The sequence below is a fragment of the Mesocricetus auratus genome, unplaced genomic scaffold (assembly GCF_017639785.1).
Source record: "Mesocricetus auratus isolate SY011 unplaced genomic scaffold, BCM_Maur_2.0 Super-Scaffold_4256, whole genome shotgun sequence".
Taxonomy (NCBI): Eukaryota; Metazoa; Chordata; class Mammalia; order Rodentia; family Cricetidae; genus Mesocricetus; species Mesocricetus auratus.
Window position 1 is genome coordinate 68,200,697 of NW_024429182.1, and position 23,771 is coordinate 68,224,467.

The following is a 23,771-nucleotide window of genomic DNA, read 5'->3' on the forward strand; positions in this document are numbered from 1 at the left end:
TAACAGACATCCCTGTCTCATTCCTGATTTATTGGAATTGATTTAAGATTTTCTCCATTTAGAATGATGCTGGTTATGGATTTGTCATATATAGCCTTTATTATTTTGCCGTGTGCTGCCTTTACTGTCTCTGGGACTTTAATCATGAGAATGCTAAATTTCATCAAATGTCTTTCCTAAATCTGTTGAGATGATCATGTGATTTTCGCCTATAATTCCATTGATATGATTTACCTTTAATTACATGTGCTGAGCCATCTCTACATCTCTAGAACAAAGCCAACTTTATCATGGTGGATGATCTTTCAGACATGTGCCCTATTCAGCTTGCTAGTATTTTATTGAGAATTTTTACATCTATGCTCACTGGGGGTACTGGCCTCTAGTTTTCTTTTTTGTTATGTTTTCCCCTGGTTTTATACTAGAGTAAAGCTGGCTTCATAGAAGGAATTCTGGAGTGATTCTTCTGTTTCTAGTTTTCTGAATAATATAGGTCTCCTTAGAAAGTTTGGTAGAATTCTCCTGAGAATTTATCTGGCATTTTTTGAGTCCTTTAAAAAATTAATGTTTAAATTTCCTTATTTCTTGTGGGTCTTTGCAGGTTAGTGTTCCCTCCTTGGTTTAACTTTGATGATTTGGAAGAATATAGGAAGTTGTTCATTCCTTTGACAATTTTATCTTAATGGAGTTTTTATCTAAGTTTTTATCTTGGCATACATCATCATGGTTCCATGTCCACTTCTGACTCTGTTAGCTTGCATGACCTCCTTTCTTTTGCCCACTTGAGTCCGGGTCTGTTGTTAGTTGAGTCTGGTTCTTAAAGAATCAGATCTTAGCTTTGTTGATACTTTTGATTGCTTTCTTTGTTTCTAATTTTATCAGTTTATGCTCCTGATTTTTATTATTTCCAGGAGACTAAGTTCTGGGAGTATCTGTCAGGTCATTCCCATAGAGGTTTAACTGAACTGAGAAGATACATCCTAGATGTAGGAGTGGCCTTTTCATAGGTCATGGTCCCAGACTGAATAAAAAGGGAAACATATCCTGTATCCACATCTCTCTTCTTCCTGATTGTGGATGCAATGTGAGCTCCAGATGACACAGCTAGAGACACTCTCTCTGTCATGCCTTCCCAGCCATGATGGACTGACTGTACGTACCTCAAACTGTGAGACAAAATGGACCTTCCTTCCTTAAGTTGCTCTTGTCAGATATTTTTAACATATCAATAAGAAAAGTAACTAACATGCTTCTATTGTGTTAACTTTTAGATGTGGAATATCTAATTAAGTATGTCTTGTTCCCTTTGTTAAAACAAGGAATTAGAAAATCAAATAGACAATTGTGAACACAAAGTGACCTGATGGTTGATTAAATGTAACTTAGTTCCAATGTGACCAGGCATTACATTTATGCAGAAACCTTGTAGACAGAATCTCTCTGTTGTTGTAGACTTGTACTAGGAATTAGGAAATAGGAGGGTAAGAGCAAAAGTTGACAGTAAAAGTGCCAGGAAGGCTGGGCATGGTGTTGTACTCAAGAGGCAACGGCAGGTGGATCTCTTCGAGTTTGAGACTAGCCTGGTGTACATAGTAATTTCAAGGAAACCAAGGGATACATAGTAAAACACTGTCTTTAAGAAAGAAAACAAGCTGGCGATAGTGACGCACACCTTTAATCCCAGCACTAGGGAGGCAGAGGCAGGCGGATCTCTGTGAGTTCGAGGCTGGGCTGGACCGACAGCCTCCAAAACAATACAGAGAAACCCTGTCTCATAAAACCAAAAAAAAAAAAAAAGAAAGAAAGAAAGAAAGAAAACAAAACAAAACAAAAAACACCAGGAGTAGGAACAGAAAAAGAAACATGAACTAAAAATGGTGATGAAGTAATGACATGAGAGTTGACTCACTGATCAGATATGGGGTCTTCGATGTCACCTCTGCAAAAGCAAGGAAGATACAGTCAATAGATATTTGATACCAATTGTGGAGACTTATTTGACCCATTCTTTGGTGCCATCTCCTCTGTCTTACAGCGTGTGTTGCTAGCATGCTTAGTTAGCCCAACACTTACTGAAGGCCTGGGGACTGTTCTTAACAAAAACAGGTATGATGCCTGACTGCTATTTTTATGTAGAGAGTAGCGCAGAACCCCAGTTAATTACCTAACCTCTGAGGCCTCAGTTTCCCACTCTGTAAAAAGGGATGATCCATGGGTTTGTGTAAGCATAATACATGTGAGGAGCTTAAATCTCTACCAATGAATAATCAGTTAATGTCAGCTGTTACCGTATTTGGCTCACAATTGTTTTAATTGACTTTGCTAACTTGTGTACACCGTGCTTTAACAGACACCCTCAGCTTAGCTTCTGCCTTCCCAGCATGCACTGTATCTCACTTCCAGCTCTGATCTCACTCTTGAAGTCCTCTTGCTTTTTCTCTATGAACCACCTACCCAGTGTCACAGGCAAATCCAAAATTGATCTCTCCTGATGTTTGCAGCCTATAGTGCTCCTGTCTTTTCTAATGCCATTTTTGATATGCACATATGGGTCTGTGTAACACATTATATTAAACTTCCTATTTTATTGGCTTGCCTTAATTTAGTATATTCCATTTACCTTCTGATTGTGTCTGGTATATTAATCTTTAATTCCTTACAGGTTGTATACAAATATGACAGAGGACCTAGAGGGAACATATTCACTTCCTCTGTACAATCTAGAACACCTATCTGGGCTTAGAGTCAGAGTATTATCAGAAAGGACTCCTTCATAATCCATCTTGGATTGTGTGAAGCCAACAGGTTCCCCATCAGTCAAGTGGCTTGTTCAAATGATGGCACATCAGCAGAAAATTCAGAGCTTCATGCTGTCTTCTTACCTTTGGCTTCAAAATAATAATAAGCCATGAAATTCTTCCCGATGTTGTTCATGCCTCGGAAGTACACAAGGGTCATGGAGCTGGAGTGGGAGGCAAAGGTGATGTGCAACCCACTACAGGGTTTCCCCAGGGACTCCGTGGAAGATGGAGGGCCATCCAGGATTTCAAAATACTCATTGGTGCAGTCAAGGCTGGGGAAGCAAATATCATGAATGCCTCTTGATCTTCTCTTTGGAAAGTTGGGAAATGCTTTGTGAGTCCTGCTTTATTTTATAGGGGTAAAAATGCTGGGGACAAGCTCAAAACCTGTCTGTGATGTTGGCACAGTATGATCCTTCTATTCTGTATTTTTCCTTTGAGAAATACTGTATGAAAGCAATGGGATTGTTGGCTGATGGAAGATAAAGAAGACCGGCTTTAGTGGACCCCATGTTGAGAAATGGAAGCTGCTGTGATCACAGGGGACTTTACAGTCTTAGTCCAACAGCTAATCAAGGTCATTTCACTACATGGTGTTTGAGAGGAAAAGTCTAAAATGAGGGATTTGGGGGTTTGGTTGTTAATGGGACTGGTAACAGAATATAGCCCCAGGTTCAAATCCACCCCAACCCTAAAAGACAAGCTTTGATAACTAGAGGGAAGTAGGCTACAGATCTGCTCCACTGGCTTTGTGGAAGCCATCTGGCTTTGTGAGCTGCTGCATTTCTCTGTGAGCTTTGGTGTGGCTGTCACCGGTGCCAGAAGCAGACTATTCCCACATCACCAGTCCAACAGCCGTGTATTCCAACCAATCTTTAAATTAGACACAATTCTATGCATAAATAATTTGGAGTTTTCTTGGGGTTAATTTAAGTATATTTTTAATCTGTGAATGACTTCAGAGTCTGTATCTTTCACTGGATAGTCAGAACACCTGAAGCGTCTGTGTATACGTGACCCTCTCTCTCTGTTTCTCCCATCCAAAGTCTGTACAGTGAATTTCTTTTTAATTAAAAATGCATGGAAGTATGAATGATCAAAGTATTCTGTTACATGTATGAAATTCTCAAAAAGTATATGAAACATTAAGTTAAAAAGCAAAGCTACATGTCTTTGAAAATTTCACAAGCATACAAGAAGGCAATCCTATTTCTTTATATGTATAATGAAAGTGTGAAAAACAATATAATTCACAATCATTCCAACAGCTGCATAAAGAAAGTGCTATCTACATATACAAGCTTGAATACAAAAATATAGTATAAAATCCCCCATACTATCTAGGGCAAAGCAAAGCTGGGTCACATGTGTTGCTGGTGGGAAGATGAAATGACAGTCATTCTGGGTCTCCCTGTAGAAACATACTGTGTACTTACCATACAATGTAGTGGTCACATTCTTAAGCATTCATCCCTAATTAGTGAACTTACATTGATAGAAAAATCTTTCCTGAATGTCCCAAGAAGCTTTACTTGCAATCATTGAAGACTAGTAACAAAGCCAGATGTTTCTCAGAGGTGAAAGTATTAACCAACCCTGGCTCAACCTCATTAACAAACTCTTTTCCATAGTGAGGAGCAATAGTCCCTAGGCACTGTGGCAACCTGAACGGATCTTAGCGCACTGGGTTGACTGAAAGAGTCAAATCCCTACCAAACTGTATGCTATATGATTCCATTCACAGGACATTCTTGAAATGACAACACATAGAAGTGGAGAATAAACCCCAGTTAAGGGACAAAATGGGGAAATCCGGGACTACAAAAGGTGAATGGGGAGCTCCTTTGTGTAATGTGCCTGGAACAGAGCAGTAGTTTTGTGCAGCCATTCACGGGACTGAACTGTGTGGAATAGTCCACCCCCATCCTCACACAAATAATTGCATGTTAAAGTTTTTGAGAATTGAGTATGGGGTTTGGTCCAGTTAATAGCAACATCAATATCAATTTTTTTGGCTTTGATGATGTTCTACTACTGGGAGACGCGTGGTTCTACCTCTGGGAGATGTGTGAGAGGGCTACACAGGGCTGTGTACTACATTTGAAATTTCCTCTGTGTTCACAGTTACCTCAAAATAAAAAGCTTAAAATGTATGAAGGACTCTTTTGAATGTGAGAATTAATGTAGGGATGAACGTTTACAAGTGCACAATATACTTACATAGTATGTGTCACTTACTCAAGAGATGGGAATGCCAGCCTTACACGGTCAGAGGGACTTGCCCTGATTTCCCACACACAGGTAATGTTGTCATGCATTTCATTCATTGGGGGGTTCTTAATTTTTCCAGGTGCCCTGGTAATAACACCACCGCAACGAGATCTTTCTAAAAGAAGAAAGAGGTGTGACAACAACTGCACAAGACCACACCAGTCAACATGCCAACATGGGAGGAAGACATGTTAACAAGGCCCCACCCCTTGCTGAAGAGTGGCAGGCAGTCAACGGCTCCTTAGGGAGGATCAGTCTTATTTACCAATGAGGCCTCTGATAGGTTGTTCTTCTCAAGTGGTCAGCCCTAACCCCTTGTACAAATGGGGAACACTACCTAGACCCAGATAGGTAGATATATAAATAGGTGGGTGGGTAGTTAGATGAGAGGGGGCGGGGTGCACGTCGCATACATTTGGGAGGTGGATTTGGATATCAACTGAGGAGTTAGAAGGGTGAGGACAGAGTGGATATGATGCAGCTATGCCACACCCATTGTATGAAATTCTGGGAAGAGGGTGCTTTGAACCTTTAGCATTCATTGTTAACTTTACTAATTTTATAATTTATACTTTTCCCAAAAAGAGGTTTTACTGTTCAGCACTTTGTGGGTATGTCTTAGGATTATTAAAATCATAAATTGGTCTAAAATATCTTCCATACTTAAACTATTGGCATACATCTGTCTGAATATTGAAACATTTCTCATCTCTTTTGAGATTTCTAGTCCCCTGCTGGGAAGACACTCATTAATCAGACCTTTCTCTGTCATTCTTCCTTAGTTGTGGGTTCCATTTCTTTTGTCAGCTGTGTGCCCATTCATTTCTCATAATGTCACAGGAAGAATGAGAAAAGTACTGCCCCAGTTTTTCCAGTTAACACTGAATCTGTGTGGGATGCTTACATATTTGAAGATGACAGTGGCTGGCCCACCACCAACCATCATTTCTTAAAATGATGCTATTAAACATATACTATTAGGTAGATAAAAATGGCCTAAGTCACCTAGCTCTCTATTAATGATAGCATTTTAAAGCCACTGTCCACCCATCTATGCTTTTCACCTGGTTGTCTGTGTGTCTGTTCCAACACTTAGTTCAATGGCAGTATAAACAACTGGGTATCCAGTCAGATTATGTGGCCAAGTGGGAACTGGCTCTGACCAGCCAAGCTCTTCAGACATCATCATCATTTTAGCTTTTTTTATCATCAAATGGTGCTAAGTCTGTGCTCTGCCTCCTGTAGGTTGGAGAACCCAGGAACATAGTCAAAACTAGAAAAAGAAAGTGTGGAGAAGGAGGGTGTGAGGATAGGACAAAGGCAGAGAAGGCAAGGACTCTTCATAGTGGGCCCCTTCTGAAATGATGGCTGTGGGTAAAGACTGGCCACATCATTACATGAATGGCCGCATGTCTGACCTTCACTCATGGTGCTGTGGCTGGGAGAACACAAAAACTGCCACCTTTCTTTGTTTGGAACTCCTTTGACTGACTGGGAATAACACCACACCTATACGTATTCTACTCTTTCTTTGTAGGCTTTTCATGTAGAACAATTTCAGTGAGTGACCTAGACTAGGCAGTAGCATTCTGGCACGGTTTCCTTGAAGAATCCCTTCAAGGCTTGAGCAATAAGACAGAGGACATCCAAGGACATTAAGTTCTCACCTGGAGTCACTGTTCCTTTCATGACAGGGAATGGAAGATCTGCTAAACACAAAAAGAACATGTGGACCCACAGCTTACATGGGTCTGCACAACTTTCTGGATTTAAGAATCATGAGGAGCTCATGGTAAACAGTGCCTCAGCCCTCCAGGACTCCTCTAGAGGAGGGACCTGAGCACTGAAGGGCCATGTGGTACAATACTCAAGCGTTGCTGAAGAGCTGACAAGATCCTTCTTAGACTTCAATGTGTTACTCTCTTTTCACACATAAAAATACAATAATTTTGAAGTTTAGGGTTTAATGTAAAAACCAAAGACATGAAAATCTAGCTCCTAAGCCTCAGTAACCCAAGAGGTTGAGGATTGTATGCTTAGGATGTAGAAATGGGAAGACACAGCACTTCAGGGGCCAGAGTGATTGCTCACGTGGTAAAGAACTTGCACACCCAGGACCCTGAGTTCAATCTCCAGAGCCCATGTACAAAATCTGGGCTTAGTGACACACACTTGCAATCCTAGTGCCAAGGAAGCAGACACAGGTGGGTCCCTGGAGCTCACTGGCCAGCCAGCCTCATCTAACCAATGAGCTCCTGGCCAAAGAGAGCCTTTGTCTCAAAAACTGAGACAGACAGTTCCTTGACATCCTCTGACACACACTCACACACACACAAACACATATGTTCACGTGCACCCACATACACCAGAACACACACACACACACACACACACACACACACACACACACACACACACGCGCGCATTCAGCTTTCCTTTGACTTCATGTTGCCATGAAATACTCAGTGAGGGCTTAAAGATGCAGGGGCTCCTCCAGGCTCCCAACACGGCCCCACCCTAGCAACTTTCAGCTCAGTATCATCCATTGCAGATTATCCTTCTGGATCAATTCATTCCCCCCTGGCATGGTTGACAGATAGTGGAGGAAGTAAATGAAACTTTTCCAGACCTTAGGACACTCAGCTTTATTCCTAATTCATTCTCTGAGACTTATCTGAGCTCATGACACCAAGAGATCTCATGTCTGATGAGTAGTAAGGACACTGAGCATGAGACACTCCAGGGAGGATGAAGGAACACCAATGGTGATGGAAGTTTTCTGGGGCCAGGACTACACCATGAACAAGGTAGAGACATGGAATGGACATGGGAATCACCTCACTGGGATACTATTTGTCTGTAGCCATTCCCCACTTGGAAGGAAATTTCTAGTCCATACCTCACATTCAACCATGTCCTACCTATTCATAGGCAGTCTGTATGCACACCTCAAAACAGACTGAACAAAGTGTTCTATAGAAGTCTGAGGAATCAGTTATCATGCATGTAGGATGCACAGTAGAAGGGGTGAAGGGTAGTGCGGCCAGGGCAGATGACCTTGAAGGCACTGTGCAGAACCTTTTCCCCAAGCCTCCAGTGAACTACACACATAAATGTCCTCTTCCCTACCTGGTAGTGTCATCGTAACAAATTCAGCATCTACAAAAGTGAAACAAGAAAAATCTGCTGTGAGTAGTTGCATACTGGCACATGTTCAGTGGTTATTTATACCACAATCTCACAATTAGTTCATGTACATGTGGGCAAAACTAACTGGACTCAGATAGGTAGATATATAAATGGATGGATGGACGGATGGGCAGACGGACGGACAGGCAGACAGATGGACAGATGCCATAAATTTGGGAGGGGGATTTTGGAATCAAAGGAGGAGTTAGAAAGGTGAGTGTGGGGTCGATGTGATATAACTATGCTATACTCATTGTATGAAATTCTAAGAAAATGGTTCTTTAAGCGTTTAGAATCAATAGCTCAGTTTACTAATTTTATAATGAAACTTTTTTCATTTTTACTTTTCCTAAAAATAGGTTTTACTGCTTGACACTTTGTTGGTGTGTCTTAGGATTACTAAAGTTATAAGCTTCAATCTATTGGCATACATGTGTCTACAGTTTGAAACACTTCTCATCTTTATGGAGACTTCCAGTCCCTGGCTGGGATGACAGATATTGATCAGACCTTTCTCTTTCATTATGGAATGGAAATGGGAATTGCCTCACTGGGATAGTATTTGTCTCTAGTCATTCCCTATTTGAAAGGAAGTGTCTTGACCACATCTCACATTTCAACCATGCCCTAACTATCTATAGTCTGTTGTCTCTATGCGCACCTCAAAATGGACTAAACAATGTGTTCTACTGAAGTCTGAAGAATCAATTATCATGCACATAGGATGGACAACAGAAGAGGTGAAGGGCAGTGGGGCTGGGACAGATGACCTTGAAGTCACTGTCTACTCTCTTCTTGGACAACAGGTGATTGCACAGCTTGTCTCTCTGCTACTCCACTGTCTTGGAGAGTAAGACAAGTCCAGCTTCCAACAGAACTTCTTCCCCAAGCCTCCAGTGAACCCCACAGATAAATGTCATCTTCCCTACCTGGTTGTGTCTTCAATACATATTCAGCATCTGCAAAAGAGACATGAAAAAAATCTGCTGTGAGTGAGTGGCATACTAGCATGTGTTCCATGGTTATTTTTACACATCATGGGATAACAAGCCCATTTTCATTGTCAAGTTAACTAGATTTGGAACCACTTTGGAACTACCCCTGAACATGTCTACAAGGGTGTTTCCAGAAAGGCTTAGCTGAGGAGGGAAAACTATAATCTGATGGGTGAGGGGTCCCAGGCTGAATAAAAGGGATAAAAGTTTAAAACACCCCCAGTCTGTTTTGTGACCTCAAGTGCAATGGGACAAGCTCATCACACTTACACCACAATGGTAGGCTTTATCCCCAAATTGTGAGTCAAAACACGCCCTGTCTTCCGTCTGCTTTTGTTAGTATTTGCTAAAGTAGAGAAAACTGACTAAGATAGGCACGGAGGGTGTTCTCTTTGAAGGACCTAGTCTAGGCTCTAAAGGGCATTGGACTTTACCTGAACAGATGACACCAGCATCTTCACTGTGATCACAGTTGTGGGAGAACCAGCCAATGTGGGAGCACTCCTCCAGATGCTCCTCATGTCCCTTGCAATGCACATTGTCAAGGAGAATCTTCCCAGAACCTTCCCCAAAGTAAGCTTCACTCAGGGCTGAAACAGCCCAGCCACACCCCAGCTGTCTGCAGATGATGTTTGCTTCTGGGAGATCCCAGAGATCATCACACACAGTCCCCCAGACTCCCTGGTAGAAGAGTTCTACACGGCCTGCACATCTCCCATGGTTGCCTGCCAGTCGCAAAGGGATCCAGCCTCCTGGGAAGAAAAAGGAGTCAGGGAGGTGATAGTTGCCTTCTCAGCCTACTGATGGCTATTGTCTACAACCCAGTCTCTGTTCTTATCTTCCTTGACTACCCAAAGCACTCCATGTCACTGCCCCACTGTGCCTGTTCCGTAGAACCTATGGTATTTTCCTTATCTACATCCTGTTTCAAGACAGCTTCACTGTGGTGAATCATTTGCAGAAATAGCCATTGTTCTTTTTCCATCTTCTCTTTGCGCTGTGACACAATGTGCAATGAGATGCACCCAGTGAGAGGCTAGGCTTCTTTCCTCCCCTGTTGGCATTGTGCTTGGGTCTTTTGGTTCCTCTTAACTGTGGGAGCATGCAGACATAGCTTACTGCCTGGGCTCCCTGGAGCATCATGTGAATAAACACAGGCGAGCATGCTGAGTGACGAAGGACATGTAGCTAGTCATTTCTCTCACTTCAGGAGACAGCTATATTGCTTTCAGGCATATAAGGAAGCTGATCCTAGGATAGGTGTCTTCAGCTGGCTTCCCAGTGAGCCACTTGCATGAGTAAACCAAAGCCACAGTCAGCAAGCCTGACCTAGGACAGCAGAACTGCCCAGCTAACCTGTAAACTCACAAGCAATAATTTTTAAAAGGGAGGGGTTATTTCATATCTCTGTGTTTTGGGGGTGGTTTTACATGGGAATAGGTAATCTAAACATTTCTTCATCCATATTCCATTTTAGATTACTTGCTCTACACATAGCTAAAGGAGACCTGGATCAAGGTCACATATCCTGGAATGGAGACTGCCTGGTTAGGGTGGCAAGGGGTTCACATTGACTTGAGAGTAACCAGTGCACAGCTGCACTGGGTCAGATTCTATTTGGATATTTGGAATCAGAAAGAGAGTTGTATGATATAGGGGCAGAAACTTCCCCTGTGGGCAGCCATAAGTCATACAGAAAGGCAGTCAATAGAGAAGCTTCTTAGGGTAGGGACTGATAGCCTGGCATGAGGGTTCACACCTGTGATCTCAGTGCTTGGGAGGCTAAGGCAGGTTAGATCTTACCATGAGTTTCAGGCCAGCCTGGGCTACAAGAGTTAGACCTTGTCGTGGATGGGGAATGGGATGGGGGATTGGGGGAGGGGCTTGGGAGGGTGGGAGGGAGAGGGAACTGGGATTGATATGTAAAATAAAATCGTTTCTGATTTAAATAAAATTTATTTATAAAAACTAAAAGTAGAAGTGGTAATTCTTTTTTCTTTTCTTTCTTTTTTCCTCTTTTGGAAATTTCCAGAGTGATTCCCAAAGTATTTGTATTAGTTTACACTCCAACCAACAGTGTACAAGGGTTCCCTCTTTGCCACATCCATGACAGCATTTGTTGTCATTTGTGTCCCTGATGATGGCCATTTTGACTGGGGTGAGGGGGAATCTTGAAGTACCTTTAACTGGCATTTCCCTGGCAGCTAAGGATGTTGCATATTTTTTGAAGCATTTACTGGCCTCATGTATTCCTTCTTTGGAGAGCTTTATATATCTTGCTACAGAGACATTTGCACATCCATGTCCATTGCCACCTCATTCACAATAGCTAGGAAATGGAATCAACCTGGACAAGCATTGATTGATGGATATGTATTACATTTACACAATTGGATATGATTCTGCTACAAGGACATCATTAGCATTGCAAGTAAATAGATGGAATGGGGAAAATTACACTTAATGAGTTCAGCCAGGTCCCCAAAAGACAAACGTGTGTTCTTACTCATATGCAAGTGCTAGCTTCAAATCATGTGTTTTATGAGTTTATCCTGGAATTTACATGGAAATCAGGAAGTTAGGAGGCTAGTGGATTGATTGATGCATTTAGGGAGGGGGTGAGAAATTGATTATAGGTGAAATGAAAGGAGAGAGAGAATGCTGAAGGCATAAAGGTAGGAGGAACCATTCCCTGAGGGGGTGGCCCTGGGTTATGTAAGAAAGCAACCTAAGCATAAACCTGATGAGACAGAAAGCAGCCTTGATTTCTGCATCAGGATCCATCTTGGCCCTGCCCTGACTTTCCCCAGTGATACACCATAACCTGTAAATGTAAATAATCCCCGTTTTCCCCTAAGCTGCTTTTGGTCATAATGTGTTATCATAGGAACAGAGAAGAAAGTAGAACACAACACAGCACAAAGGTCTTTCTTCTCTCACTTATGAAAGGGACATTCTCTGGAGGAAGGCAAAACAACCAACCTGACAGTCTGTGTGACTCGGGATCTTCTACTGGAGTGGAGTCTGGTGAACTGTCAGCACCTTGTGAGTAAAGGAAATCAGCCTTATGGTCTAGAGCAATGTTTACATTGTCATCATAATAAGTTATGAAATAGACACTAAATGTTTCTGAAAAGATGAAACAGCATTGACATCTGGGGAAAATCACAGCCTCACACCACTGCAGACAACACCTGCCTTTCATGACTAGATTATAGCTCATAAATTATTTGAAGACAATTGATATTTCCTAAACAGTTCTCATGGAACAGAACAATAGGGAGATGTTGATAGAACTCATTGATGCAATAAACATCCCATTGCCTGAATATCCCATTCTCTGTTTAGATAACCTCCACGCCTGCCATGGATATATCTCTCTGACTGTAATTAGCATGCACTTTACTCTCCTAACCCAGGAGATCCCACAAAATGCATTTTAGAAGGGGAAGTTTGCCTAACGTAAACAACGTAATAATTGGACCTCGCCAGGAGTGTGTGATGATGATGATGCAACCGCAGACTCTGGAGTAGGAGCAGAAACAAGAGCCACCATATCTGAGCCTGCTTAGAGTACACTGTGGAAATGCCATAAAGGCCAAACTTAAAATACAGACTGTACCACATGTTGACAAGGATTCAGAACAACTGTAACTCTCATGCATTTCTGGTAGCAACTCAAAAAGGTGCAGCCATACTGGAGAATGGTTTGCGAATTCTTGAATGTCTATGGTGGCTTCATTCATACCAATGAAAATCAATACCAAACTCAACATCCATAAAGCATGTGTGGATAAATTTTGGCATGTCCATACAATGGAATAGGACTTAGAAATAAGAAAGCATGAATTAGAATAATAAAGAATTAATAGTACCAATAAAAAATAGACATCAAATGAATGACTCATCAAATATTATACAAGAATCCCAGTCTAGCTGGGTATGATGATGCATGCTTTTAATCTTAGTACTCAGGAGAGAGAGACAGGCAGATCTCTATTTAGGTATTATCTATCTACAGCAACATTTATCAGCCTGTTGAGACTAGTCTGTTGTGCTTAGAGCTCTAGGCTAGTCTAGAATTCTAGGCTATGTAGTGAGAGCCTGCCTCAAAAAGAAAAAAATAGAATCCTAGTACAAAATGCTATGTTTTATCTTGTGTTTTCCATAGGAGCAGCAATCACTCTTAACCCCTGAGCCATCTCTCCTGCCACAAATGTCATATATCTTGAAGGTAGTGATAATTTATATATCTGTAACTATTATAACCCATTGAAGCATATGATAATTTTGCTGTAGGTAGATTATACCTCAATAAAGCTGACTCATAATAAAAGGTAACCATAGGAGAAAGATTACCATACACGGGATAGGGATGTCGTGTGTTATTTTATTAGGGAGAAATCACTTACATGAGAACTGGATAACCCAGGGTCAGTGCTCTGACAGTCTCTGCTGCTCTCCAAGACCCCGCCCAGAACCCAAAGAGTGACCTGCCTCTCCCCAGGTCTTTATCCCACACCCTATATATGCACCTGTGGCCACACCCAAACAGGCATGGTCAGCCCCATAGGTGCCTAGAAAGATCTCTCCCTACAGGTAACTGACTTCATGTAAATATAGAGCTAAGATGTAGGGGTCATGGACACAGAAGGCAGGTAGAAGTCTGCTGTCATCCAGAATAGAAGAGGCAGTGAAGGCTTGGATCTGAACAGTGGCTGTGATACAAAAAGGAGGCCATTAATGGAACCCTGGGTTCCATTTGAATCTGCAATGCATTGGTTTGAATGCGGAAGAAATGTCTGCTCAAAGGATCACTTGTTAAAGCCTGGTTGCTTGGCTAATGCGCTTTTGAGAAGTGGTTCTTCCATGACTTCTTGGTGGATAAATCTATTGATGAATTCAGAGCTAAGTGGACTACTAGGAGGTAGAACCTGGTTGAAGGAGTTAAGTCATTGGGAGTGTTTCACTGAAGGGTATGCATGTTCCTGGATCTGTACTGTCTGGCTTTCTGCTTCCTGGGCACCATTAGGTGAGCAGCCCTGCTCTGCTATATCCTTGCAGCACGATGTCCTGCCCCTTACTTGCAGGCCCCAAAGCAAGAGAGCCTATCCACTTTTAAAACTTTGAGGGAAACAAAGCCTTCCTCCCTTAGCTTATTCTCCCAATCACTTCATCACTGCAACAAGAAAGTGTTCAACCACTAGCTGTCAGCTAAGCACGCAAATGCATAGCTATAAACATATACAACGAGACAGGGAAGTCAATCACATAATTTGACTTACTAGGAAGACTCATTGATGATGATGATGATGGCAATGATGAAGGTGATGATAGTGATGATAACTTTGATGATAGTAGTGATGAAGATGACAATGAAGAGGGTGATATTTCTGTCTCTATTTGTAAGGATAAAAAATATTCCTTTGTAATTACATTTTAAGACAGCGATTTTCAAAGTATAGCCCCCGGAACAGCATCATAAACTCCTTGTCAGACAGGCAAATGTGGTTCTCTGAATGAGAAGCCCCAATATACTCATATATTTGAATGCTTAGTCACCAGGGAATTATAAACCATTTGAGAATTAGGAAATGTGACCTTATTGGAGCAGGTTTGGCCTTGTTGGAGTAACTGTGTCACTGAGAGTGGGCTTTGAGGTTTCAAAAATCTGTGCCAGGTCCTCTCTCTCTCTCTCTCTCTCTCTCTCTCTCTCTCTCTCTCTCTCTCTCTCTCTCTCTCTCCTCCCTCCCTTCCTCTCCCTGTTTCCTTCCTCTGGATCAGGATGTAAAGCTCTCAGCTATTGCTCCAGCATCACGTCTGTCTGCTTCCCACTATGAAGATCTTGTACTAACTCTCTGAAACTGTAAGCAGGTCCCCAACTAAATGTTTTCTTTTATTATAAGAGTTGCCCCCCACCCCGTGGTCATGCTGTCTCTTCACAGCAATAGAACAGTAACCAAGGACATAAATCATTACACTGTATTCTAGACCTACTGAGAAATGCTGAGAGTAAGACCCAGTAACCCATGTTTTAATAGACCCTCCATGTGATTCTGATGTGACTCAAGTTTGAAAGGCACTACTCTATGATAAAAGGGTAGGAGGGGGTTAAAAGGGGCCTCATAAGGGCTAGAGAAATGGCTTAGTGGTTAACAAGCAGAGCACTGACTGCTCTTCCAGAGGACTCAGGTTCAATTCCAAGCACCCACATGGCAAATCACAACTGTCTGTAATTCCAGTTCCAGGGCACTGAAAATCCACGGCAAAACACCAACACACTTAAAATAAATGTTAAAAATGGCCTCATGATATTTGATTGGTTACTCTAAAATCATATACACACACAATTTATCAATTGCTGCTATCCTTTGACAGACTTTAAAAGTATTATTTCTGTTCTAAGATCTCTGGAAAACAAAAATAGTCATTTACTGTCAAATAAGCAAGTGTGGAGTGATGAGATGACTCAGTGGGTAAGGGTGCCTGCTGCCAAGGCTGATGACCTATGCTCACTCCATGGGCCTCTGGATTGAGGTGAAGGGGAGACTGAGATGGGTAGTAGGAGCTTCATATTATTTTTCGGTCTTTTCTTTTTATTCATTCTTTTTAATTTATTTTACACACTGACCACAGTTTCCTCTCCCTCCTCTCCTCCCGTCCCCTCCCCTCCCCTCCCCTCCCATCTAACCCCCATCCACTCTTCCTCCATCCCAGGCTCCATTCAGAAAGGGACAGGCCTCCCATGGGAGCAGACAAAACATGGCACATCAAGTTGAGGCAGGACCAAGCTCCTCCCCCTGCCTCAAGGCTGAGAGAGGCATCCCAGCATGAGAAATAGGTTCCTAAAAGCCATCTGAAGTGCTAGGGGACAGGTCCTGATCCCACTGCTAGGAGTCCCACAAACAGACCAAGCTACACAACTGTCACCCACATGCGGAGGGCCTAGGCCAGTCCCAAGCAGGCTCCCTAGCTGCCCACCCAGAGTGGGCTCAGGTCAGCTCTAGTCTATCTTTACTTTACAACACTGTTACTTTTGTGGTGTGTTGGGCGTGGAATCCAGGGCCTCACACTTGGTAGCTCCAGTGCTAGCCCTGGAGGCCTCATCTTCCTGTGTTTGAAAGTTTCATACATGCATATAAGGTGTTTTGATCAAACCACCCCCTCCTTCTCCCCTCCAGTTCTTTCCACATATCTCCACTACTTTTCCCTCTCAACTTTACATGCTCTCTTCATGTATTAATTTGTTTATATTTTTTTTAGCTCACTGAGTTCACTTAGTGTTAGACATATAGTCGTAGGTTCATCCCTTGGAGCATGGGTAACTTCATAGTTACCACATTGCTGAAGAAAACTGATTTTGCCCCCTACTCCCAACAGCCGCCAACCAGCAGCTGCTCAGACAGAGGTGGAACTCCACAAGCCCCTCCCACATCCACACTGGGATTGTATCTGACTTGATGCAAGGCAGGTCTTGGGTTAAGCATTCAAAGCCACTGAGCCCATGCTTGCAACACCACTGTCATGTCAAGCAAATACTGTTCTGCTGTTACCTACTACCTCTGGATCTTACAATCATTCCACCCCCTCTTCTACAATTACCAGTGAACCTTGTAGGCAGGGGGTGATGTAGCTGTTGCATTTGGAGCTGGCCACTCCACAGTCTCTTATTCTATACACATTGACTAGTTGTGGGTCTCTGTATTGTTGTCTTCCATAAAAGGAAGGTTCTCTTGTGAGGATTGAAAGATATAATAATGCATAAGTATAAAGATAATAACTTGGGGGCAGTTTATTAGTATATAATAATAATGATATTAATACTACAGTAGTAGTATTTTCCCCTAGAGCCTATGACCTATGCCTTTTGTTTTTTATTTTATTTTTGTCTATTAATGGTGCTAGGCATGAGTTGGGGCTTGTGGGACGGGCTTTAAGTCTAATCAGAAAGTGGTGGGTTAATCCCATAACCTTCGAGCTACTACAACACCACTAGGGCAGGCACATCTTGCCAAGCATGTTCTTATTGTAGATCACAGAATTCACGGCTTTGTATGACTTTTGATTACTTTTCTCTCCCATTAGAATGCAGAGCACCTTTCAGAACTATGAAGCTAGTCATTGGGGATGGGGGATGGAAGCTTTGCCTTTAACCGATTCATTTCTGGTAAGAACGGAAACCAGCAACATAAAACATAGGCATTGATCATGTCTAGATAATGGCATAGGTGTGTGTGTGTGTGAGCACGTACATGTGTTCTGAACTTCACAACATTTCCCTAGATGAACAAGACTATAAAGATGACAGCTGCCAAAGTCCTCTGCGGGAATGAACTAATCAGCCAGGAGTGGAGGACGTGAGTCCTCTCTCACTGTGGTGCTCCCTCCTGTGCTTCCGCAACCCACAGCCACCCTGTACTCCTGCTCAGGCTCCTTCTGGAGATCCCTGGCTCTGGATCCTCTCTTACCTTGGAGGCTGAGCCTGGGCACATACGCTCTTCGACTAGCAGGTGCCGAGTCAACCACGGGTAGAACTGGAATGATACGGAAATGAGAAGTGAGAACTGAAGGTGTTTTCCTAAGTCAAGCACAGACTCATCATAAAAGGGCTCAGCTAGCATCTGGCAAGGAGCTGCAGTTTGGTCTCACCTTAACCCAAGGCCTGGACTCACAAACTGCTTGGTTTTCAGTGAAACCTGAGCCAGGTTCAGAAGGCTGACAGAAAGCTACCCAGCAAGACCCTCAGTCCTAAATGCTTCCCTTCTCTCGATTCTGTATAGACTCCGTGAGGATCCTTGGTGTTTATAAGGGCAGTGTTATAAATCTGAGGTATTCCTGGGGACACTGGTTGTCTTCATTGACTCCAGAGGCTATGATATAATCTAGTGACTTATCTGCTCCACAACCCATCTAGATGCCGAGGCTGCACCTGGCAGCACTGACGACGAAGGCTCTGCTCTTACCTGATAGGACACTTGGTAACTTCTCACCCTCCAGTGATCCTAAAACACACACAAAACATTGTCAGAAGCCATGCTCTTCACTCATTTGCTCTCATGTAAAACATTAGCAGCACTCTCTGAAGAAGGCAGTGTGTGAATGAGGTTACTAGCATTTTACAAAGTCATTTGCTTCTGTGTCCCACTATCCAGCAGGGTTTGGGGTCAAAATCCAGGGTGCTACAAGAGAGGTCAAAGCCTGTCTACTACTTGGACATTTTATTTAGTGCCTAACACATGGCAAGCACTGTGTAGGGACAAAAAGACAATGAACAGAACAGATGGAGACCTCTCCTGGTGAGTTAAAGTGTGGCACACATTCTCCTGTATCCCTTACCAGTATGTCTGCCCCATCCCCGAAGATCAACCCATCTATTCTACAGGCCTAGAATGCTGGGCATGGAATGTGCTGTGTACCATACCCAAGCTTTATTGTTTTGATTCTTGGCTGCTTGACCTACCTGGTGGTGCAGGTGGGTGGGTTATGTCTTCTGGAACGTGGGAAGTTGGAAGACCTACAGGAGAAACAGTTCAAGGAAACTGACTTGGGGTGTTTGATATGGAACAGGATGAGGAGGACTTTTTGTTGCCTCAAGTTTGCTGAAAAACAATTTATCACCTTATCATTCAAAAATTTTAAAAGGAACCACACGGCCTTGGTTGATATTATTCTGGGCATGAAGATTTTCTGAGGTTCGATTTACATGAAATATCTGGAATAGGCAAATAAATCCACAGAGAAAGAAAGCAAGTGGGTGAATGGCAGTGGTTTAGGGAGAAGGACAGGTGGCCGTGGCCAGTAGCAGGGAATGGTACTTTAACTGCTCATCTGCCTCAGAAGAGTGGCACGCCATTAGACCAGGTCACACCCTAGGGTACCAGCTGTGCTCCAGGCTCTCTGCTAAATCTCTAGAGACTCCCTGACTTAGTTCTTCTAGCAGCTCCTTGAAAGAAGTGGTTGTCCCACTTTCAGAGGAAATAAGTGATTTTTAAAGAGATGACAAGACATGATGAGGCTCACAGGGGTCAAAGACAAAGGAGTGTTAGATCCAAACCCAGCGTCCAGGCGTCAGCTCTGAGCAGAGTGATGCTGGCTGAACAGGCACAGCTTTTCCCTTCCTGGTCTACTCCTAGTCACTCACTCAGATAAGAGTCAAGAATTTTAATGCAGCTTCCCTCTCTCTGGTGTTTGGAAGTCAACACACACATGTGAACTGTGAACAGCCAAGGGGTCTGAATTCATTGCAGAATTCACTTATGTATGTGTTTGATACTTTTGCCCAGAAGGACAAATATGACCAGTGTCTTGCTCAGTCATCATCAGAGAAGTTTCCTCCTGCAGCAGATATGAACAGATGAAGAGACCACAGCCAGATGCTATGCAGAGAGCGAGAGACCTTGGAACACTCAGTCCTAAATGAGATGTGTCTATCCACCCCTCTCCTTAGGGCTCAGGGAACTCCAGAAGAGGGGGTGGAAAGAGTGTAAGAGCCAGAGGGGATGGAGGACACCAGGAAACAAGGCCCTCTAGATCAACATGACCAAAGCTCATATGAGCTCACAGAGGCTGGGGCAGCATGCACAGGTCCACACGGGTCTGCACCCGGTCCTCTGTGTATATATTATGGCTTCCAGTTTTGTGTTTTTATGGGGCTCCTGAGTGTGTGAACGAGTGGGTCTGGGATTCTTGATCCTTCTTTCGGCCTCTTTTCCATCTCTTTGTTTTGTTCAACTCTTATGTAATAGCTTTTGCTTTGTCTTATTATATTTTATTTTGTTATATTATTTAAAAAATAATTTTAATACAGTTTCCCTCTTTTGTTTGGAAGTGGACATATAAATGTAAACTGTGAACAGCCAAGGGATCCATTATAGAATTTGCTTATCTGTATATTTGATGTTTTTGCTGTGGAATGCTGGTGTGTGGTTGTCATGCATGCTAGACATAACCCCTTCACATGATTCACCTAAGCCCATCAGAAAACACAAATGTTTACATTAGGATTCATAACAGTAGCAAAATTACAGTTATGAAGTAGCAATAAAAATAATTTTATGGTTGGGGGTCACCACATCATGAGGGACTGTATAAAGAGTCACAGCTTTAGGAAGGTTGAGAGCCACTGTTCTAGAAGGAAGCTGCTTTCTTTCCTTATAACTCTGAAGTCCTGCTTGCTATCTTGTATAGCAAACTTCATGTATATTTGGCAGTCTAGGCCACTCTGGTCCTTTGGTTTTTAATCTCTCTCTCTCTCTCTCTCTCTCTCTCTCTCTCTCTCTCTCTCTCTCTCTCTCTACCATAATGTTTTTCAGTTTTTGCTACACATGTGCGTGCGTGTGTGTAGCAAAAACTGAAAAATATTATGGTTCTGCATCCAAGAAATGTCATCAGGAAAACAAGTGAGTCCCTACTGGTTGTTAGAGGAATCAGAGCTAATAGTGAGGACAGAGGGGTCTGCGGCCATCATAGGTGATGAGCTTGTGACCTTAGAAGAAGGGCCAGAGTGAGAAAATTCAGACCCAACTGAGTGATGATGAACCCCCTGACTCTTAACACCCCTCATTCCAAAAGGATCCTCTTGATCTCTGAACAGGCCTGTGTGCCTAGTCCATCTCAAATGGTTAACAGAATGCTCATTGGGGTTGTGTTTATGGTGCTTTGGAGACCAAGGCCTTTGGACTCCTCAGTCAGGTTGTTGCTGTTATCATGTCATGGGACTGGGGATAATATGAAACCTACTTGGGTATATGCCCAGCAGTGGTATTGCAGGGTCTTGAGGTAGGTGATCCCTAATTTTCTGAGAAATCGCCATACTTATTTTCATAGTGGCTTACAAGTTTGTACTCCCATCAGCAATGGAGGAGTGTTCCCCTTTCTCCACATCCTCTCCAGCATAAACCATCACTAGTAGGTTTAAAAATTTTAACAGCCACAGTTGACAAAGAAAAGACACAGGTAGAATTAATTTTTTGTAGTGTTAAATAATTCTGCATATCTAAAGTATTATAAATTAAATATGTAATTAATGTATTCTTTTTGTCGTGCTCTTTTTAAAAATGTGTGTATGTGAGTCTACATGTGTTTGCATAATAGTGGTATGTGATGTATGCACATGTGTATGTGTGATATATGGAAGGACATCTGGTGCCCTCCTATGTTACCCTCTGCCTTATTTCTTTGAGATCAGATCCCCCACTGCTAGAGTATCAGCCAGCAAATGCCAGTGCTCCTCCTGCCACTCTCCCATCCCTCCACCCCACAGTACTGGGGCCATACAGGCATGTGTGACCATGCCTGGCTATTTATGTGGGTGCTGGGGATCTGAATTCAGGTCCTGATGCTTACACTGAGCCATCCCCCCCAGACCCTAAGTAAGTTTTCAGGAAATAACTTCATTGCAGTATAGTTGGTGTTCTGTGTTTTCAGTGCATACAGACGGATGAATTCGGAGCCAGAGCACATCTGTGTAAGCACTGCTATAGTTAAGGGAATGACTCTATCTCCCACCTCCAGGTTTCCCCATGTCCCATGTATGTGTGCAGCAAGGATGCTTAACAGGAGCTGCCCCCTTCACAAAAGCTCAAGCACACAGTGCTGTGTTAACATCCCCTAGCTCTCTAGAACTCTTTCATGTTGCTGTGTACTAGACAACAGTGTCCCACTTCCCTAAGTCTTCAAAAGGTCCAGTGTGTACTTGATGTACACAAACTATCTCAGTCCCACTAACTATGTTTTCCAGTACTCAGTAGCCATGTGAACCCCGCAGAAGGAAGGGCCTGCTTTTCATCAGCCCTGTCACACTATGAATTACACAACTCACATTTGAGTCATTGAAGTGGCGGTTGTTGCGGATATGAGACAGCATCAGCTGTCACAGTGATAAGTGAGGCTGGACTGTAATGATGACTCCTGCTCCCAACAACTAGAAAGCCTGTGACTCACTGGCATGGGGAAAATTAAGCTTTCCTATTGCAGACTCTTCCTCGACATTAGCCAGGTGCCCTGTTTTATTTTTTAAGTTCCAAGGGTGTAAAGGAACCCTTTGGTAATTTCTTTTTCTCTAGCACATGTGTGTCCTTACATCTTAGACTTTTCATTTGTAACATGTGAAGCCTTGCGTTCCAATGTTCTTTGACAGTAATTACAGTCAAACACAGAGCAAAACTGGCCAGTGTTGAGTCCAGACTACCTCAGTCCTGTCCCCTCAAATCACATGATCTCAGAGGAAGCATTGTTAACTTGTCGTCTCATAACCTCTGCTCACCAATGCAGACAAGTTAATGAAACTACAGTAAATTCGGTGATGGTGATGATGGTGTCCTACCCGATGCAGTAGAACTTGAGGCAACTTTAGAATATGGCTGAGCTGAGATGGCAGCAGGAAGAACTGAAATAAAAAAATTTAACAGCATTGTTTATGGTGACACAAGAACAGTACAGCATTCAGGGCTCCCTGTGACTTCACATGCTATAGTTTTGTCTGAACTCTGAAGGGCCCACCACATAAGTGATAGAGATGGTAGCCTACCACTTAGCCACTAATCCTCCAACCCCTAGACTCAGTCAGTGTTCCCTACCCTGCCCCTGCCAAGCTTTAAGTCCAAATCCAGGTATTAGATGTTCTTTAGTGATAGTTATATTCTAAGAATTGGTTTGGTGATACAGACCTTCAAGATCCCTTATTTGATTCTTAAGATAAGTTTACTAGTGTTTCATTCCTGGAGTGTTTGTTAGTAGGTGTTATACTATCTGTAGGCATCACACTGCCTGTAAGTGCTATACTAGTATCTATAGTTGTCACTCTATCTGGAGGTGTCATGTCGTCTCTAGGTTTGTATTAGTGTGTAGGTATAGTAGTATTGGGGGCATCAAACTACCTGTTGTTGTTACTGTTAATTGTCAACTTAACAGAACCTAAAATCACCTGGAAGACAGACCTATGAGCATGCCTATGAGATGTTATCATAATTGCATTAATTGAGATGGGAAGACCTGCCCACTCTGGGTGGCACCCATTCCCTAGGCTTGGCTTCTGAACTGTGTAAGTGATGAAAGGGAGCTGAGCAGCAGCGTGCAGTCATCACTCCACTTCCCGAGTGTTGATGTGGTATAACCAGACACTTCAAGTTCCTGCTGCTTTGATTTCTACACCATAATGAACTACATTGCGAACTGTGAGCTAAATAATCCTTTCTCCCTTAAATTGCTTTTGTCAGAGTATTTTATCACAGCAACAGAAAAGAAACTAAGAATTGTTTCCACCATGATGAGCTATACGTCTAAACCATGACCCAAAAGAAACCCTCCATCCTTTAAGTTGTTTCTATCAGGTATTCTGTCATAACAATAGTAACACTGACCCAGAAACACATCTTCCTTTTCAAGACCTTCCAGAATAAACACAGCCTGGATGACAATTTGCCTTTAGGAATTCTAGAGCTACAGGACAAAAAACTACATCCTTTAAACCATCAAATTATGATGGTTTGTTATAGATGCCATGGCAAACTCATAC

General features: G+C 42.7%; 1 protein-coding gene across 1 annotated transcript in view; it reads right to left on the bottom strand.

Moving 5' to 3' along the window:
• The window catches only part of LOC101835886 (deleted in malignant brain tumors 1 protein-like), a 121,941-nt gene that overhangs the window by 77,971 nt on the left and 20,199 nt on the right, over nt 1-23,771 (bottom strand). Inside the window, 8 exon segments of the mRNA XM_040731272.1 lie at nt 1,910-1,939; nt 2,883-3,073; nt 5,040-5,187; nt 8,202-8,231; nt 9,691-10,008; nt 12,239-12,298; nt 17,725-17,790; nt 22,581-22,643. Coding sequence (XP_040587206.1) covers nt 1,910-1,939; nt 2,883-3,073; nt 5,040-5,187; nt 8,202-8,231; nt 9,691-10,008; nt 12,239-12,298; nt 17,725-17,790; nt 22,581-22,643 — 906 coding nt within the window.